The following is a 14,230-nucleotide window of genomic DNA, read 5'->3' on the forward strand; positions in this document are numbered from 1 at the left end:
CAAGCTGGCCTCAAATTTGTGGTTCTCCTGCCTCAGCCTCCTGAGTGCTGGGATTACAAAGTGTGCCTCCTTACCGCACCTGGCTAGCTTTATTCTTTTTAACTATCTTGTTTGAATATACTGTAATTTATTTTATTGCTTTTCCCTGTTTTTTTCCTTATTGCTGTGATAGAGAATAACATCATTGAATAATAATAAAAATTAATACATCATTGAAAATTTGTTTTCCATTTCCTTTGAGTTTTGGGGATAATATATCTAGAGGACTACAGTATTTACAGTGGAATTTCAGGTCACCAGATTATAAATTTGAATTTTGGAAGAGGTTGTGTTGATTTAAAATGCTGTTAAGTCTGGTGTCCTGGGTCCCATACCCTGTGGTTCATTGTGGAATATTCTCAAACTTGGGTTTTGGCTAGTATGACACATAAAATATGCTATCACCATAGCATGAAGGAAGCTGCTTGCTTCTCCCCTGGCAGTACTGGTGTTTGAACTTAGGCAAGGTCTTGGACTTTGCTAGACAGGCGCACTACCACTTGAGTCCCACCCTCAGCCCTTTTCTGCTTTATTTTTCTGATTAGGTCTCGTGTTTTGGGCCTCAGATTTCAATTCTCTGCCTCCCACGTAGCTGGGATTACAGGTGTGTACCATTGAATTGGGGATCTCAGTTTTTAGCCTGGGCTGGCCTCCAACTGCAGTCCTCCCAGTCGGCATCCTGAGTAGCTGGGATTGCAGGTATGCACCACTATACCTGTCCCCTTGGATCTTGTAAATAGCTTGCAGATAGTGTGGAAAGGGGGACTGAAAGTGTGAAGTCTATCTTTGCTCAGGCTCTAATTTTAATGTATTCTTTTCTTGGTGGGACTGGAGTTTGAACTCAAAGCTTCATGCTTTCAAAGCAAGTGCTTTACTGTTTGAGTCACACCTCCAGTCCTCAAACTCTAATTTTAATTGTGTGTTCCTGCTGCCTCTGAAGGTTATAGTAGAAACTGATTGTGAAATTGGTAAAGTAGGCCAGGTGCTGATGGCTCACCATTAGCTACTCCTAGGCAGAGATCAGGAGGATTGGAATTCTAAGCCAGCTGGGCAAACAGTTTGCTAAACCCTATCTCAAAAATATCCAGCACCAAAAAAGGACTGGCAGAGTGGCTCAAGTGGTAGAACACCTATCTAGTTAAGCTTGACGCCTTGAGTTCAAACCCCAGTACCACTAAAAAAGAAAAAATTGGTAAAGTAGAAATCTGTATTACTATTTTTTGGCCATACTGGGGTTTGAACTCAAGGCCTCACATTTGCTAGGCAAGCGCTCTACCACTTGAGCCACTCCATCATCAACTAAAATGAAATTCTTGGGAGACACTTTCTCTTAATTTGAATTGTCTAATTTTGAAATTTGGCATTTATCAACAGTGGTTGAGACATCTAAATTGTTAAAAGTCTTTAGTAACTTTTTAGGTACTGAGACAAAGAAATGAAAATTACTTAATCCTCTTTTCCTCTTAACTTAAAAGTGTGGATTTTCTTCTTTTAAACAGGTGCCATGTTTCAGTACAGTGTAAGAAACCTGGTAAAGAAGAATTGAAGACATTATACAGATATCAGATACAGCCTAATTACAAAGAAAGCATTAACCTGCCTCTGAGGTGACTAAAGGGGAATAATGGTGATTTTGCGCCGGGCTCGGCCGCCTGCTTCCGCCCCAACCAGCAATGAATCTTGACTCGCTCTCGCTGGCCTTGTCTCAAATCAGCTACCTGGTGGACAATTTAACCAAGAAAAACTACCGAGCCAGCCAGCAGGAAATACAGCATGTAAGTAATCTAGTCAAAACAAATACCATTAAAGGAATGAAGATGCAGGGGACAGAGGCTGGACATTTATATGGGTGTATGGCATGACAGGTGACTAACTTTTGCATTTTTATGTGATTTCTCTTTAATATATGAAAGAGACCTTATTTCAGTATTCACAGGCTTTTGTTTCTCTATTTTTAAAGTGAAATATCTGACTTATTTTGGTTCAGTTCCCTCACTCTCGCTCTCTTTTTTTTTTTTTTTCTTTTATTTTAAGAAAAGTTAAGATGGAAGCCAGTGGCTTACTTCTCTAATCCTAGCTACGTGAGAGGCTGAGATCAGGAGGATTGTGGTTCGAGACCAGTCCCAGCAAATAGTTTCCAAAACCGCATCTCCAAAATAACCAGAGCAAAATGAACTGGAAGAGTGGCTCAAGTGGTAGAGCACCTGCTTTGCAAGCATGAACTCCTCAAAGTTCAAACCCCAGTCCCACCCCAAAAGCAAAACAAAAAAAAGAATGTTGAAATATACCATAAACCATAAAACTCACTGTTGTTAAACACATGTGCAATTCAGTTGTTTTTAGTAGATTCAACACTGTGCAGTCACCACCACTATGTAATGCTAGAACATTTTCATGGCCCCCACAAGAAACTTGAATCTGTTAGTTGACCACTCTTCATTTCCCCTCTTTCCAGTCATTGGTGACACTACTGTGCTCTGTGGGTTTGTTTGTCCTAGATTTTCATATAAATATATTCAGTGTGTAGTTTATGTAGCCTTTTGTGTATGACTTCTTTCACTTTAGCATAGTGTTTGTTTTTTGTTTTGGCAGTACTGGGGTTTGAACTTGGGCTTTGGTCTTGGGAAGCAGGTGCTCTACCACTTGAAATACACCACAAGCCCCTAACATAGTGTTTTAAAGTTTTACCCGTGTTATAGCATGTGTCAATACTCCATTCCTTTTTATGGCTGAATAATATTCCATTGTAGGGATATGCCCTTTTTTGTTTTATCAGATGACGCATGTTCTGTCAACATTTATTTACAGGTTTTCCTCCCTCCCTCCCTCCTTCCTTCTTTCCCTCCTTCCCTGTCTTGTCTTCCCCTCTTTTGCAGTACTGTAGTTTGAACTCAGGGCCTTGCTCTTGCTCTACCTCTGTCCATATTTACAAGGTTTTGTGTAGACACTGTGTTTCAGTTCTCCTGAGCATATACCTACTGGAATTGCTGAATCATTGGCAACTGCTTTCTTCAAACCCCTCTTCCCCCTTTCTCTACTATGTATAGTGATCAAATCCAGGACGTTGCACATGCTAGACAAGTGCTATACCACTGAGCTTGTCTTCCACATGTTTTTTGGTTTAAAGTTTTGGAGATGTGCCGTGCACTGCATTTTTCATTGCCTGAAGCAACACATAGCATTTCAGTTGTCTCCTCATCCTTAACTAGCAGTCATTATTACTCTTTTGCTTTTGCACATCTTTGTGGAAGTAAAGTTGTTTCGATTTACAAGTAATGATGTTGAACATATTTCCATGTGTAAATTTTTATGTCTTTCAAAAATATCTATTCAAATCCTTTGGCCCTCAGGTTTTAAAAATTGTTCTGTAGTGTTCCTCTCTGTAATATAAATGTACATATAGGTAACTGACTTAAAAAGAAATGAGAGCCTAAATATTTGAACTAAATCTAAGAATTGAGAGGGTTTATGTGAAGACATTTGTGTGTGTGTGTTATAGGGATTGTGGTGATTCTGTTTTATTTTTAAAATATACCCGAATCTGATTACTCAGCCATCCATTTCTCCTGCCCACAGGCAACTAATGTTAAGCTGTTTCTTTTCTTTCTTTTTTTGACTCCAACATACCTCCAATCCATTTTGCTTTGGTTATTTTGGAGAATGGGGTCTTGAGAACTATTTGCCCAGGCCAGCCTTGATCTGCAGTCCTCCTGAATCTCAGCCTCCCAGCAAGGATTAAAGCGAGCCATGCCCCCCTTCCTTATTATTCTTTCTTTAAAAAAAAGGTTAGCAAATGTTGAGTTAGTAAAAATCTGGGTAAAGAGAGGAAGAGGGGAGAAAGGAGCACCCCTTGACATGCAGAAGGTACGAGCAGAGAAGCTCCAAGCAGTTCTTTTTTTTTGGCAGTACTGGGGCTTAAACTCAGGGCCTGTACCTTGAGCCGCTCTACCAGCCCTTTTTTGTTATAGGGTCTTTCAAGATAGGGTCTCAAGAACTTACTTGCCTGGACTGGCTTCAAACTGAGATCCGCCTGAGTAGCTAGGATTACAGGCGTGAGCCACCAGCGCCTGGCAAAGCTGTTTCTTTCTTAACTGTCTTCCCAAAGGTATTATTTTCATATAGAAATATCCCTTTCTAATATGAACATTAGCATATGATATAAAAACTGTTCTTTCTGTTAGTATTTTTTTTTAAGTTTCCAGATATGTCTTGGAAATCATTCTTTATCTGTACATGAAAGGTTTATCCGTTCTTTTAAGGCAGTACAGTAAATAATTGTGTGGATAAGTAGTAGTTGCTATTGATGGATGTTTAGGTTCTTTTTAAAAATGGTTTTCTTTTGCTGTTGACTGTTACAAGGTAATTTCTTACATGCTTATGCTAATATATTTGTAGGAACAATACCTAGGAAATTATACTTTGGGCAACTCTTGATCTACTCTTTAATTGCAAATCTTTATTTTTTTCTGTGGCGCTAGATACCAAACTGATGTCTTCATGCATGTTAGGCAAGCTTTGTACTACTGTGCTACATCCCCATCCCATAGAAACTTTTTTTTCTTCTTTTTCTCTTTTTTTGTGGTGCTGGGATGGAATATTAGAGCTCATGCTTGGCAAGTAAGTGCCCTACCCTTGAGCTCCACTCACAGCCCTCAGATGCAGAAAGTCCTTTTCACATAGTGTCGGGGTTTTTTTGTAGTTTAGAATATCAGCTTGTGGAACTTACTATGTGTTGAGGTTTGTTACTTGCTCTAATATCTTTAGAAGTCCTCTAATTATAGAAGAATATCCAAATTCTTCATTCTGAATTTTCAGGTCCTCTTTAGTCTAAGTGCTATTCCTAGGATTCTTATCGTTTAAGAACCAAACTAATACTACTTACGCAATAAAGATTTACCCCTATTTTCCTTTATTTGAATTAATTCGTTATGATAAATATTGAAAGCTGTGATACCCAAGCATCAGTTTTGTCTTACATTTCACTTTGAGACTTTTTTTTTACATTATATATATATATATTTTTTTATTTTATTATTCATATGTGCATACGAGGCTTTATGAGGTCCCATTTATCTATGCTATCTCTTAGTTGCTGTGCTGCTGGGGTTCCATTGAGAAAGTTCTTACCTATACCTACTAACTCCAGACTATTTCCTACTCTTTCCTGTATCAGCTTTAGAGTTTGTGGTCTGATATTGAGATCCTTGATCCATTTTGAGTTAATCTTGGTATAGGGTGATATACATGGATCTAGTTTCAGTTTTTTGCAGACTGCTAACCAGTTTTCCCAGCAGTTTTTGTTGAAGAGGCTGCTATTTCTCCATCATATATTTTTAGCTCCTTTGTCAAAGACAAGTTGGTTATAGTTGTGTGGCTTCATATCTGGGTCCTCTATTCTGTTCCACTGGTCTTCATGTCTGTTTTTGTGCCAGTACCATGCTGTTTTTATCGTTACTGATTTGTAATATAGTTTGACGTCAGGTATCATGATACCTCCAGCATTGTTCTTTTGACTGAGTATTGCCTTGGCTATTCGTGGCCTCTTGTGTTTCCATATAAATTTCACGGTAGATTTTTCTTTTTTTTTTTTTTCCTTTTTTTTTTTTCCGGTGCTGGGGACCGAACTCAGGGCCTTACACTTGCCAGGCAAGCGCTCTTCCACTGAGCTAAATCTCCAACCCCTAGATTTTTCAATCTCTTTAATGAATGTCATTGGAGTTTTGATAGGAATTGCATTAAACATGTAGATTACTTTTGGGAGTATGGACATTTTTACTATGTTGATTCTACCAATCCATGAGCATGGGAGATCTCTCCACTTTATAGTCTTCCTCAGTCTCTTTCTTCAGAAGTGTATAGTTTTCCTTGTAGAGGTCATTCCCATCTTTTGTTAGGTTTACACCTAGGTATTTGATTTTTTTTGAGGCTATTGTAAATGGTATTGTTTTCATACCTTTTTCAGTTTGCTCATTGTTAAGTGTATAGAAATGCTAATGATTTTTCTATGTTGATTTTATATTCTGCTACCTTGCTGTAGCTATTGATGATGTCTAGAAGCTTCTGAGTAGAGTTTTTTGGGTCTTTAAGGTATAGGATCATGTCATCTGCAAATAGGGATATTTTGACAGTTTCTTTACCTATTTGTATTCCTTTTATTCCTTCTTCTTGCCTAATTGCTCTAGCTAGGAATTCCAGTACTATGTTGTATAGGAGTGGAGATAGTGGGCATCCTTGTCTAGTTCGTGCTTTTAGAGGGAATGGTTTCAGTTTTTCTCCGTTAAGGGTAATGCTGGCTGTAGGTTTGTCATATATAGCTTTTGTAATGTTGAGGTACTTTCCTTCTATTCCTAGTTTTCTTAGAGCCTTTATCATGAAATGGTGTTGGATCTTATCAAAGGCTTTTTCTGCATCTATTGAGATGATCAAGTGGTTTTTGTCTTTGCTTCTCTTAATGTGGTTTATTACATTTATTGATTTTCGTATATTGAAACACCCCTGCTTTCCTGGGATGAAGCCTACTTGGTCGTGGTGAATGATCCTTTTGATGTGTTGTTGAATTCGGTTTGCCATTATTTTGTTGAGGATTTTTGCATCAATGTTCATTAAGGAGATTGGCCTGTAGTTCTTTTTGGAGGTGTCTTTGCCTGGTTTTGGAATAAGTGCAATACTGGCTTCATAAAATGTGTTTGGCAGTTTTCCTTCCCTTTCTATTTCGTGGAACAGTTTAAGGAGGGTTGGTATCAGTTCTTCTTTAAAGGTCTGATAGAATTCAGCAGAGAATCCATCAGGTCCTGGACTTTTCTTTTTGGGGAGACTCTTGATTGCTGCTTCAATTTCGTTTTGTGTTATAGGTCTATTCAGGTGATTAATTTCCTCTTGGTTCAGTTTTGGATGATCATATGTATCTAGAAATCTGTCCATTTCTTTAAGATTTTCAAATTTATTTGAATATAGGGGTGGCCTTGAATTTAATCCTCTCAGTTCAGCATCCTAAAATGCTGGAGCTACAGGAGTGCACCACCACATACAACTGTCCATTGAAGTATTATGTGCATATAGAGCAGTTCACAGATTATGTGGATGGATTTTTATTTATTTATTTTAAAGCACTGGGGTTTGAACTCAGGGCCTCATGCTTGCTAGGGAGGTGCTTTAACCACTTGAGCCACTCTGCCAACCTGATTAATTTTTGTTAAATGAGCATATTTCTGTTATAGCCATGCAGATCAAGAAAAGTGATACTTGGCAGTTCTCATTTTGGTTACTAACTATAACACTTATGATCCAGTAGTTCCAACTTTTAGGTATATATTTTAACAGAATTCTTACACATACTTATCAAAAGATGTATCAAAATAACCCCAATGTAGAAACAACCTGAGGTATGCTGTGAAGCATTGAGACTTTCACACAGAAGGGACATCATAGATGTTTCAGTATTGAATGAAAAATGTTAAGCTTTCTTTTGTTTCAGACATTTTATGTATTGAAGTCAGTTTCCTTAGCTGCATATTTAAGCAGCTAGTTTTCTAGGCATTATTTTTAATGAGATTTAATGGCAGTTCTTACATTCTCGCCGCAGTCTTTCAGGGTAGGTAATAGTGTCTCATTTTGCTTTTGGTGTTAGGATTGAACCAGGGCCTCTTGCATACAAAGCACATACACTATCACTGAGCTACTTTTTCATCTTTCCTCATTTTACATTGAAGTTCAAAGATACTCTTAAAATAGCAGATGTGAGAGTTGAATCTACACCATCTCTGGTGAATCCCTTGGTAGAAGAAGAAAATTGTCTCTGTATCATGAGATGTTCTTGTTCCAAGTTTGGCAGTCTTTGAAAGTCTCTACTCTGAAAGATCTGATTTTGTTATCACAGTGACTTTTGTAAGATATATAGGTGATACTAATCCTTTTGCTGTTCTGAAAGTCTTGTAGTGTCACCCCTCCACCCCCTCCCCTTGGTGACTTGAACCCAGGTCCTTGTGCATAATAGGCAAGGACACTACCACTGAGCTAAACCCCCAGCCCAGATGTTTTTTGTTTTGTTTTTGGTGGTTCTGGGGTTTGAACTAAGGGCCTCATGCTTACTAGGCAGGTGCTGTGCCAGTTTAGCCACTTTACCAGCCCTGTTTTGTGTTAGGTATTTTCGAGATAGGGTTTCACGAACTATCCACCCCAGTGGGCTTCAAACCTCAGTCTTCCTGATCTGGAATAGCTGGGATTACAGGCATGAGCCACTGGCCCCTGGCTGTTTTGGTGTTTCGAAATCAAATTTTGCTGTGTAGCCCAAGTACTAGGGTTACAGGTGTGCTCTACCACTTGGTCTATTTTTAACATTTTAATATGGCATTTAATAAATATGACTACTTAGTATATAATTGCTTAACTTTTTCCTGATGAGATGTCCAGAAGTGATTGATCATAATCACACCAGTTCGCTGTTTTCCTGCTACTTAACAACAATAATAGCAATTATTAGGTACTGGTAAATGCTATAGAGCAGAGTCAAGGAGTGGTGGTAGGGCAGGGCAGGGTGCTATTTTAGAGATGGAAAATCCTTACTGATACAATAACTTTACAGCAGAAACCTTAAGGAAGTAAGAGAAGAAATTGTGTACATATCTGGACTTTCCTGTTAAGCAGTAATAGCACATACAAACATTGGTAGTTTTGAGGAGCAGTGGGAAGCTAATGAAGCTCAAGTTCAGTATCTAAATCAAAAGTCAGAGTAGCTGGTGACAGCTGTGATATGTGGGGTGTTGCTACGGAGTAGTATTGGTAGAGAGATTTTGAGTATGTATGTTGCCTTTATAAAAATTTTGAATTTTTATTAGTAAAAAAATCTTAAAAATAATCATTAAATGTACTGCTTCTATTTTATTAGTCCCTTAAAGATAAAAGCACATTTATTTATTTATTTACTTTAACCCCAGGAATCATATGTGCTAGGCAATTGCTCCATCACTGACCTATAATCCCAACCGTGTGTATGTGTGTGTGTACATGCACATTATATATAATACATATACGTGTGTGTGTGTATAAATATATATATATATATTTTTTAGCTTTCCTTGAACCTTACACTTGTTCTTTTCAGATTGTGAATCGGCACGGTCCTGAGGCAGACAGGCATTTATTACGCTGCCTATTTTCACATGTGGATTTCAGTGGCGATGGTAAAAGCAGTGGCAAAGATTTCCATCAGGTATTTGTGGCTTATAGAGTTTATATCCACTTAGCTCTAACTGTTCAATAAATTGCAATTTTGAGCATAATGTTTGTAACAACACTTACAAAATAGCGTCCAGAAGTAATCTTATCTGTGTAGCTCAGAGGTATTGTGGACAGTTCTCTTTTTCTGTCCTCCCCTTCTCTTGCTTGATTGTAGAGTATTACACTTACCTAATTTTGGAGAACTGGGGCCAGATCTACCTGAATGAAGCAGGCAAAGGGGATGCTGTGTTTGGCTTGTAAGGCAGAAAGGAGATCTCAAGTTCCAGATTGACTCTCTGGCTTGATTCTGAAACTTGTTAACTGTGATATTGTTTGTATCATGTTTAATGGACTCTGTTTAACACTTTTTTTCCTGATACACTGTAAGTAGTTTAATGGCATTTTCAAAGAGCTGATTTTGATAATAAACAGTATATAATATGAAACACTAATGTTTTGAGATGCTCTGCTTTTATTTATGTGAGTTGGTTAGTGCTAATGGAAATTCACTTTTTGTTTTTAAAGACTCAGTTTCTGATTCAGGAGTGTGCGTCGCTGATTACAAAGCCAAATTTTATCTCGACATTGTCATATGCCATTGATAATCCATTGCACTATCAGAAGGTTGGTATTATTTTTATCTTTATTAATCCTAAGAATGTGAAAATCCACTAATTCTCCCCCCTCTCCCCCCAGCTCTCTTTTAAACAGGGTAGTTTTTTATGTAGCCCAGGTTGGCCTCAAACTCTGGATCCCTCTGTGTTAGCCTCCCAATTGCTGGTATTAGTAACGCCTGCCATCACGCCTGGCTGTGATGTCATTAATAGTGTCTGTTATCTCTTGCTAGACTTTCTAAAACAGCCCCGAGCCTCATTTTGTTGTTTTGTTTTTCTTGTTCCTTTTTTTTTTTCTTTTTTCCTCACAATACTGGGGTTTGAACTCAGGGCCTTGCTTTTGCTGGACATGTTCTACCACTTTAGCCCAGTCTTTTTTTTTTTCTTAGTAATATGTTTAATTTTAAAATGTTTAGTTGCTCTGAATTGTCTTTGTAGCTTTCTAACAAAATCATGGCAGTTCTTTTGATAATAAAGAACAATCTTACTAAAAAGAGATGCTATGAAGGCTTAAGCCTGTCAATCCATAGTTCTAGAATATGGCATATTGCATCTGTTAGCACCATAGGGTTATATCACTTGTGCATAATTGGGTGAACTGATCCTTTTAGAAACCTTGAAAATTAAGGTATTGTTTTAAAATAAAAGTTGGTTACTGGAGGTGTGGCTCAAGTGGTACATTGCCTACTTTGCAAGTGTGAAGCTCTGAGTTCAAATCCCAATCCCACCTAAAATAAAATTTGGTTTGTTTCAGAGTTTAAAGCCTGCACCCCACTTGTTTGCCCAACTGAGTAAAGTTCTCAAATTAAGCAAAGTACAAGAGGTGAGTGATTTATGAAAAGAACTATTGTTAAAATTACAGTATAAATGTCCATTTGATTCTCTGGTTAATATAACACTTACTGTTTTAGGTAATTTTTGGCCTTGCCCTATTGAATTCTTCCAGCTTGGATCTCAGAGGTTTTGGTAAGCTTCTTTTCCTCAAGAGTAAGATAATAAAAGATTTTAAAAGTTTTCTTGGTGTTCATCTATTTATGATAAATAAGGCATTATGTAAGTTTTTTAGTGTGATGCTTGTTTTTGTACCGTACCATTCAGCCACACTCGTGGCTCTGTTTTCAATTGTGTAGTGTTACCTATATTCATATTACATAACAGATCTTAGGAATCTTTTCATCCCATAAAACACCCCTCCTGTAGTTAACCCCTGGCAGTCTCTCCTGTTTTTTGGGGGTGGTGGAGGTTATAAAGATAGCATCTTTCTATGTAGCCCTGGGTGGCATCAGGATCCTCCTGTCTCCACCTCCCAAGGGCTGGGATTATAGCCATGTACCACCATGCCTTCTTCAGTTGGTCTCTTTTTACCTCCCAAACATAGCTATAAAAGCAGAGTTAAATTGGGGGATTGGTGAATGAAAAGGATGATCATATATATTTTGATGGTATATAAATTTTTACTCATTATGGTACAAAAATAAAAATAAAAAAAAATAACTGGTGTTTGGTTTACCTGATTTCTAGCTGCCCAGTTTATCAAACAGAAGCTTCCAGATCTTCTGCGCTCTTACATTGACGCAGACGTCAGTGGAAATCAAGAAGGTGGCTTCCAAGATATCGCAATAGAGGTCCTTCACCTCCTCCTCTCCCATCTCCTCTTTGGGCAGAAGGGAGCCTTTGGAGTTGGACAGGAACAGATAGACGCTTTTCTTAAGACGCTGCGCAGAGGTAAGAGAATTTTTGTAGCCTATAATAGGTGAAAACATGTTAGAATATGAGTGAAGACAATGATTTGTTTCTCTGTTGTTAATCTTATAAGGAAGAGACTATTTTTTATCATGAAGGGGACAAAACTTTGTTAAAGAACAATATGATGAACCTAACTTCACTAGTCTCTGTTATATAAATACAGTCACAGATGAGTTTTGGCATGTTTCCCTGTAGTCTTTATTCTTCCTTAAGGAAGACTACATTATAATGACAGGCTGTTTGTATTTAAAAAGTGGTCACTTTTGATACATTTGTATCAAAATCCCTTGACAGTTGGATTTATAATGCCAAGGTAAATTCCTGTGAAGTCATCCTCATTTTGGAGAGGATATTACTCTTTTTAAAACTAATCTTTGAAGGACTAACATCCTTTATCACTTAGTTTTGTTTACTTCTATTGTTTATATAGTTTAATTTTAACCACACTAACTTTCTCGATGATAAGCTTTCTACCTGCAACTGAAATAAATAGACTAATACACTGTTTCTGATGCCTTGTTTGCGAATTGGTTGTTGTGACAAGTTAATATTTAGGGTGTGAGTTGATTAATAGATACTGAAGTTATAACATCAAAAATTAAATGCATACACATAAGCAGTTTTTGTGATAAAATTTGAACTCAAGGGCCCCATGCTTGCTCTAGGTAGCATGCTTGCTCTAGTGGTACGCAGGTGCTCTACCACTTAAGCCACTCTGCCAACCCCAAACTCTAGAATTGGTATGAAGTTATAGCATGGGCAAGCAGGATATAAAAATGAAGTAAACTTTACTTTCCAATGTGAACTTTTGGAAATAATGGATTTGAAGGGCTTCAGAGATAGAGCAAAAGAGGATTGTCAGATTTTTTTTTTTTTTTTTTTTTGGGTCCTAGGGACAGAACTAAAGCCTCCATACTAGGCAGGTTCTCTGCTTCTGCACTATTGGTTTTTAATCAATATATCAGTTGTATACTTTTTCTTCCCTCAGATTTTCCTCAGGAACGCTGTCCTGTGGTGCTTGCACCACTTTTATACCCTGAAAAACGGGACATTCTAATGGACAGGATCCTGCCTGATTCCGGAGGGGTAGCTAAAACCATGATGGAGAGCTCTTTGGCTGATTTCATGCAGGAAGTAGGCTATGGCTTTTGTGCAAGGTTGGTAGTAAGACATGAAAATCTTCTGGTTACTCTTGTACTAAACATGATGTAAATATATAAATCAGGTTAAGATTCTGTAGTTATCGTCTACCACTCAAAATTTTTTTGCTTCTAAGTTTTAATCTTCCACACATAGTGTCAGTTTCAACTGTAAACATCCTGGGAATTAAATTTATGTCTCCTCATCCCTTCCAGTTTCTCAAATAAGAAATGAGATTCTTAGCCTAGTTGTCAGGTAGGCGTAGTTTAGCCTCATTGTGCTTTCATTACTTGTCATCTTCCTTTTTTGCTTCACTGTATGACCTCTAAAATAGATCTATGAAAGCATTAGAGGTAAAGTGTGGGCTTAACCATTATGATCATTATATGACCCTGCCTGTTACGTAGCATTTATGTTTATGGTATAATGGATATTAGTATTTTTCCTGAGAGTAAGTGAACAAGGGCATCAAGGTGCTTTTCTTTGACTTCTGAGTATAACTTTGAATGTTTTAAGAGCCTTCTTACAAGCCAGATTCCTATTTGTGAGTGCCTCACATGCACTCTCTTGAATTTTGTTTAATTCAGCTTCTAGATGCAAAATGAAAAGGTTAGGATGTAATTTCAAGGCTTTGTACACATGGGAATAATCAGACTCATCTTGGATATGTGTACTGAAAATTAAAGGACTTTTACTTCATTGTGAGAGAAATCATTATGCATGGCTCCTATTTTCTACCACTGGTATCTTTCATGTTCCTACTTACATAATAGTAACAAGACATGAATCTGTTACTTTGCCTATCATAGAGATTTAACACAATTCCTCTGTTACCAGCATGTTTTAATCTTGGTATTTGAGAGTGGTGGCCTTTTTAAAGTTATATTCTGTTTCAGTATTGAAGAATGTCGCAACATAATCATGCAGTTTGGTGTTCGGGAGGTCACAGCTGCCCAGGTTGCCAGGGTTTTGGGAATGATGGCTCGAACTCATTCAGGATTAACAGATGGCATTCCATTACAGGTTTGTTGAATTCAGCTTTTTAAGAAGTGAGGTAATGTCCTGTTCTTAAACCTTTAATTAAATCACAGTAGGATTGATTGTCCTGTCAACCAGTGTCTGACCACATTAAGTAGTTAGATTTATTTAGTTTAAGTTTTACTTTACAGAGTATCTCTGCTCCTGGCAGTGGAATCTGGAGTGATGGAAAAGATAAAAGTGATGGAGCACAAGCACACACGTGGAATGTAGAAGTCTTGATTGATGTTCTTAAAGAACTGGTCAGTACTTGTTACCATGTTTTTCGATTCTTGATATTAATATGTAGAGCTCAAGCAAAGCAAATTTTTATAAGTAATATGCTCAACTAAATAAGAACACCAGTGTTTTGTAATTCCCCAACTTATTATTTCAAAAAGCAATGAAGTATTCAAAGTAATGAGGTACTCAAAACAGTACATAACCAAATTCAGGCT

At 37.6% G+C, this 14,230-nt stretch overlaps 1 protein-coding gene across 12 annotated transcripts in view; it reads left to right on the forward strand.

The window, feature by feature from the left end:
- Cnot1 (CCR4-NOT transcription complex subunit 1) overlaps positions 1-14,230 on the forward strand; it is an 82,930-nt gene that overhangs the window by 21,408 nt on the left and 47,292 nt on the right. For 8 of the 12 annotated variants that reach the window (XM_020172728.2, XM_020172735.2, XM_020172733.2 and 5 more), the window contains exons 2-10: positions 1,539-1,814; positions 9,140-9,247; positions 9,781-9,879; positions 10,624-10,692; positions 10,781-10,835; positions 11,391-11,594; positions 12,604-12,772; positions 13,652-13,778; positions 13,925-14,035. In XM_020172728.2, coding sequence (XP_020028317.1) covers positions 1,713-1,814; positions 9,140-9,247; positions 9,781-9,879; positions 10,624-10,692; positions 10,781-10,835; positions 11,391-11,594; positions 12,604-12,772; positions 13,652-13,778; positions 13,925-14,035 — 1,044 coding nt within the window. In that variant the 5' untranslated portion in view covers positions 1,539-1,712. Of the gene's footprint in view, positions 1-584; positions 739-1,538; positions 1,815-9,139; positions 9,248-9,780; positions 9,880-10,623; positions 10,693-10,780; positions 10,836-11,390; positions 11,595-12,603; positions 12,773-13,651; positions 13,779-13,924; positions 14,036-14,230 lie in introns of all 12 variants that reach the window. The other 4 variants (XM_074055915.1, XM_074055916.1, XM_020172729.2 and 1 more) reach the window with 2 other exon arrangements.

Source organism: Castor canadensis, chromosome 15 (assembly GCF_047511655.1).
Source record: "Castor canadensis chromosome 15, mCasCan1.hap1v2, whole genome shotgun sequence".
NCBI lineage: Eukaryota > Metazoa > Chordata > Mammalia > Rodentia > Castoridae > Castor > Castor canadensis.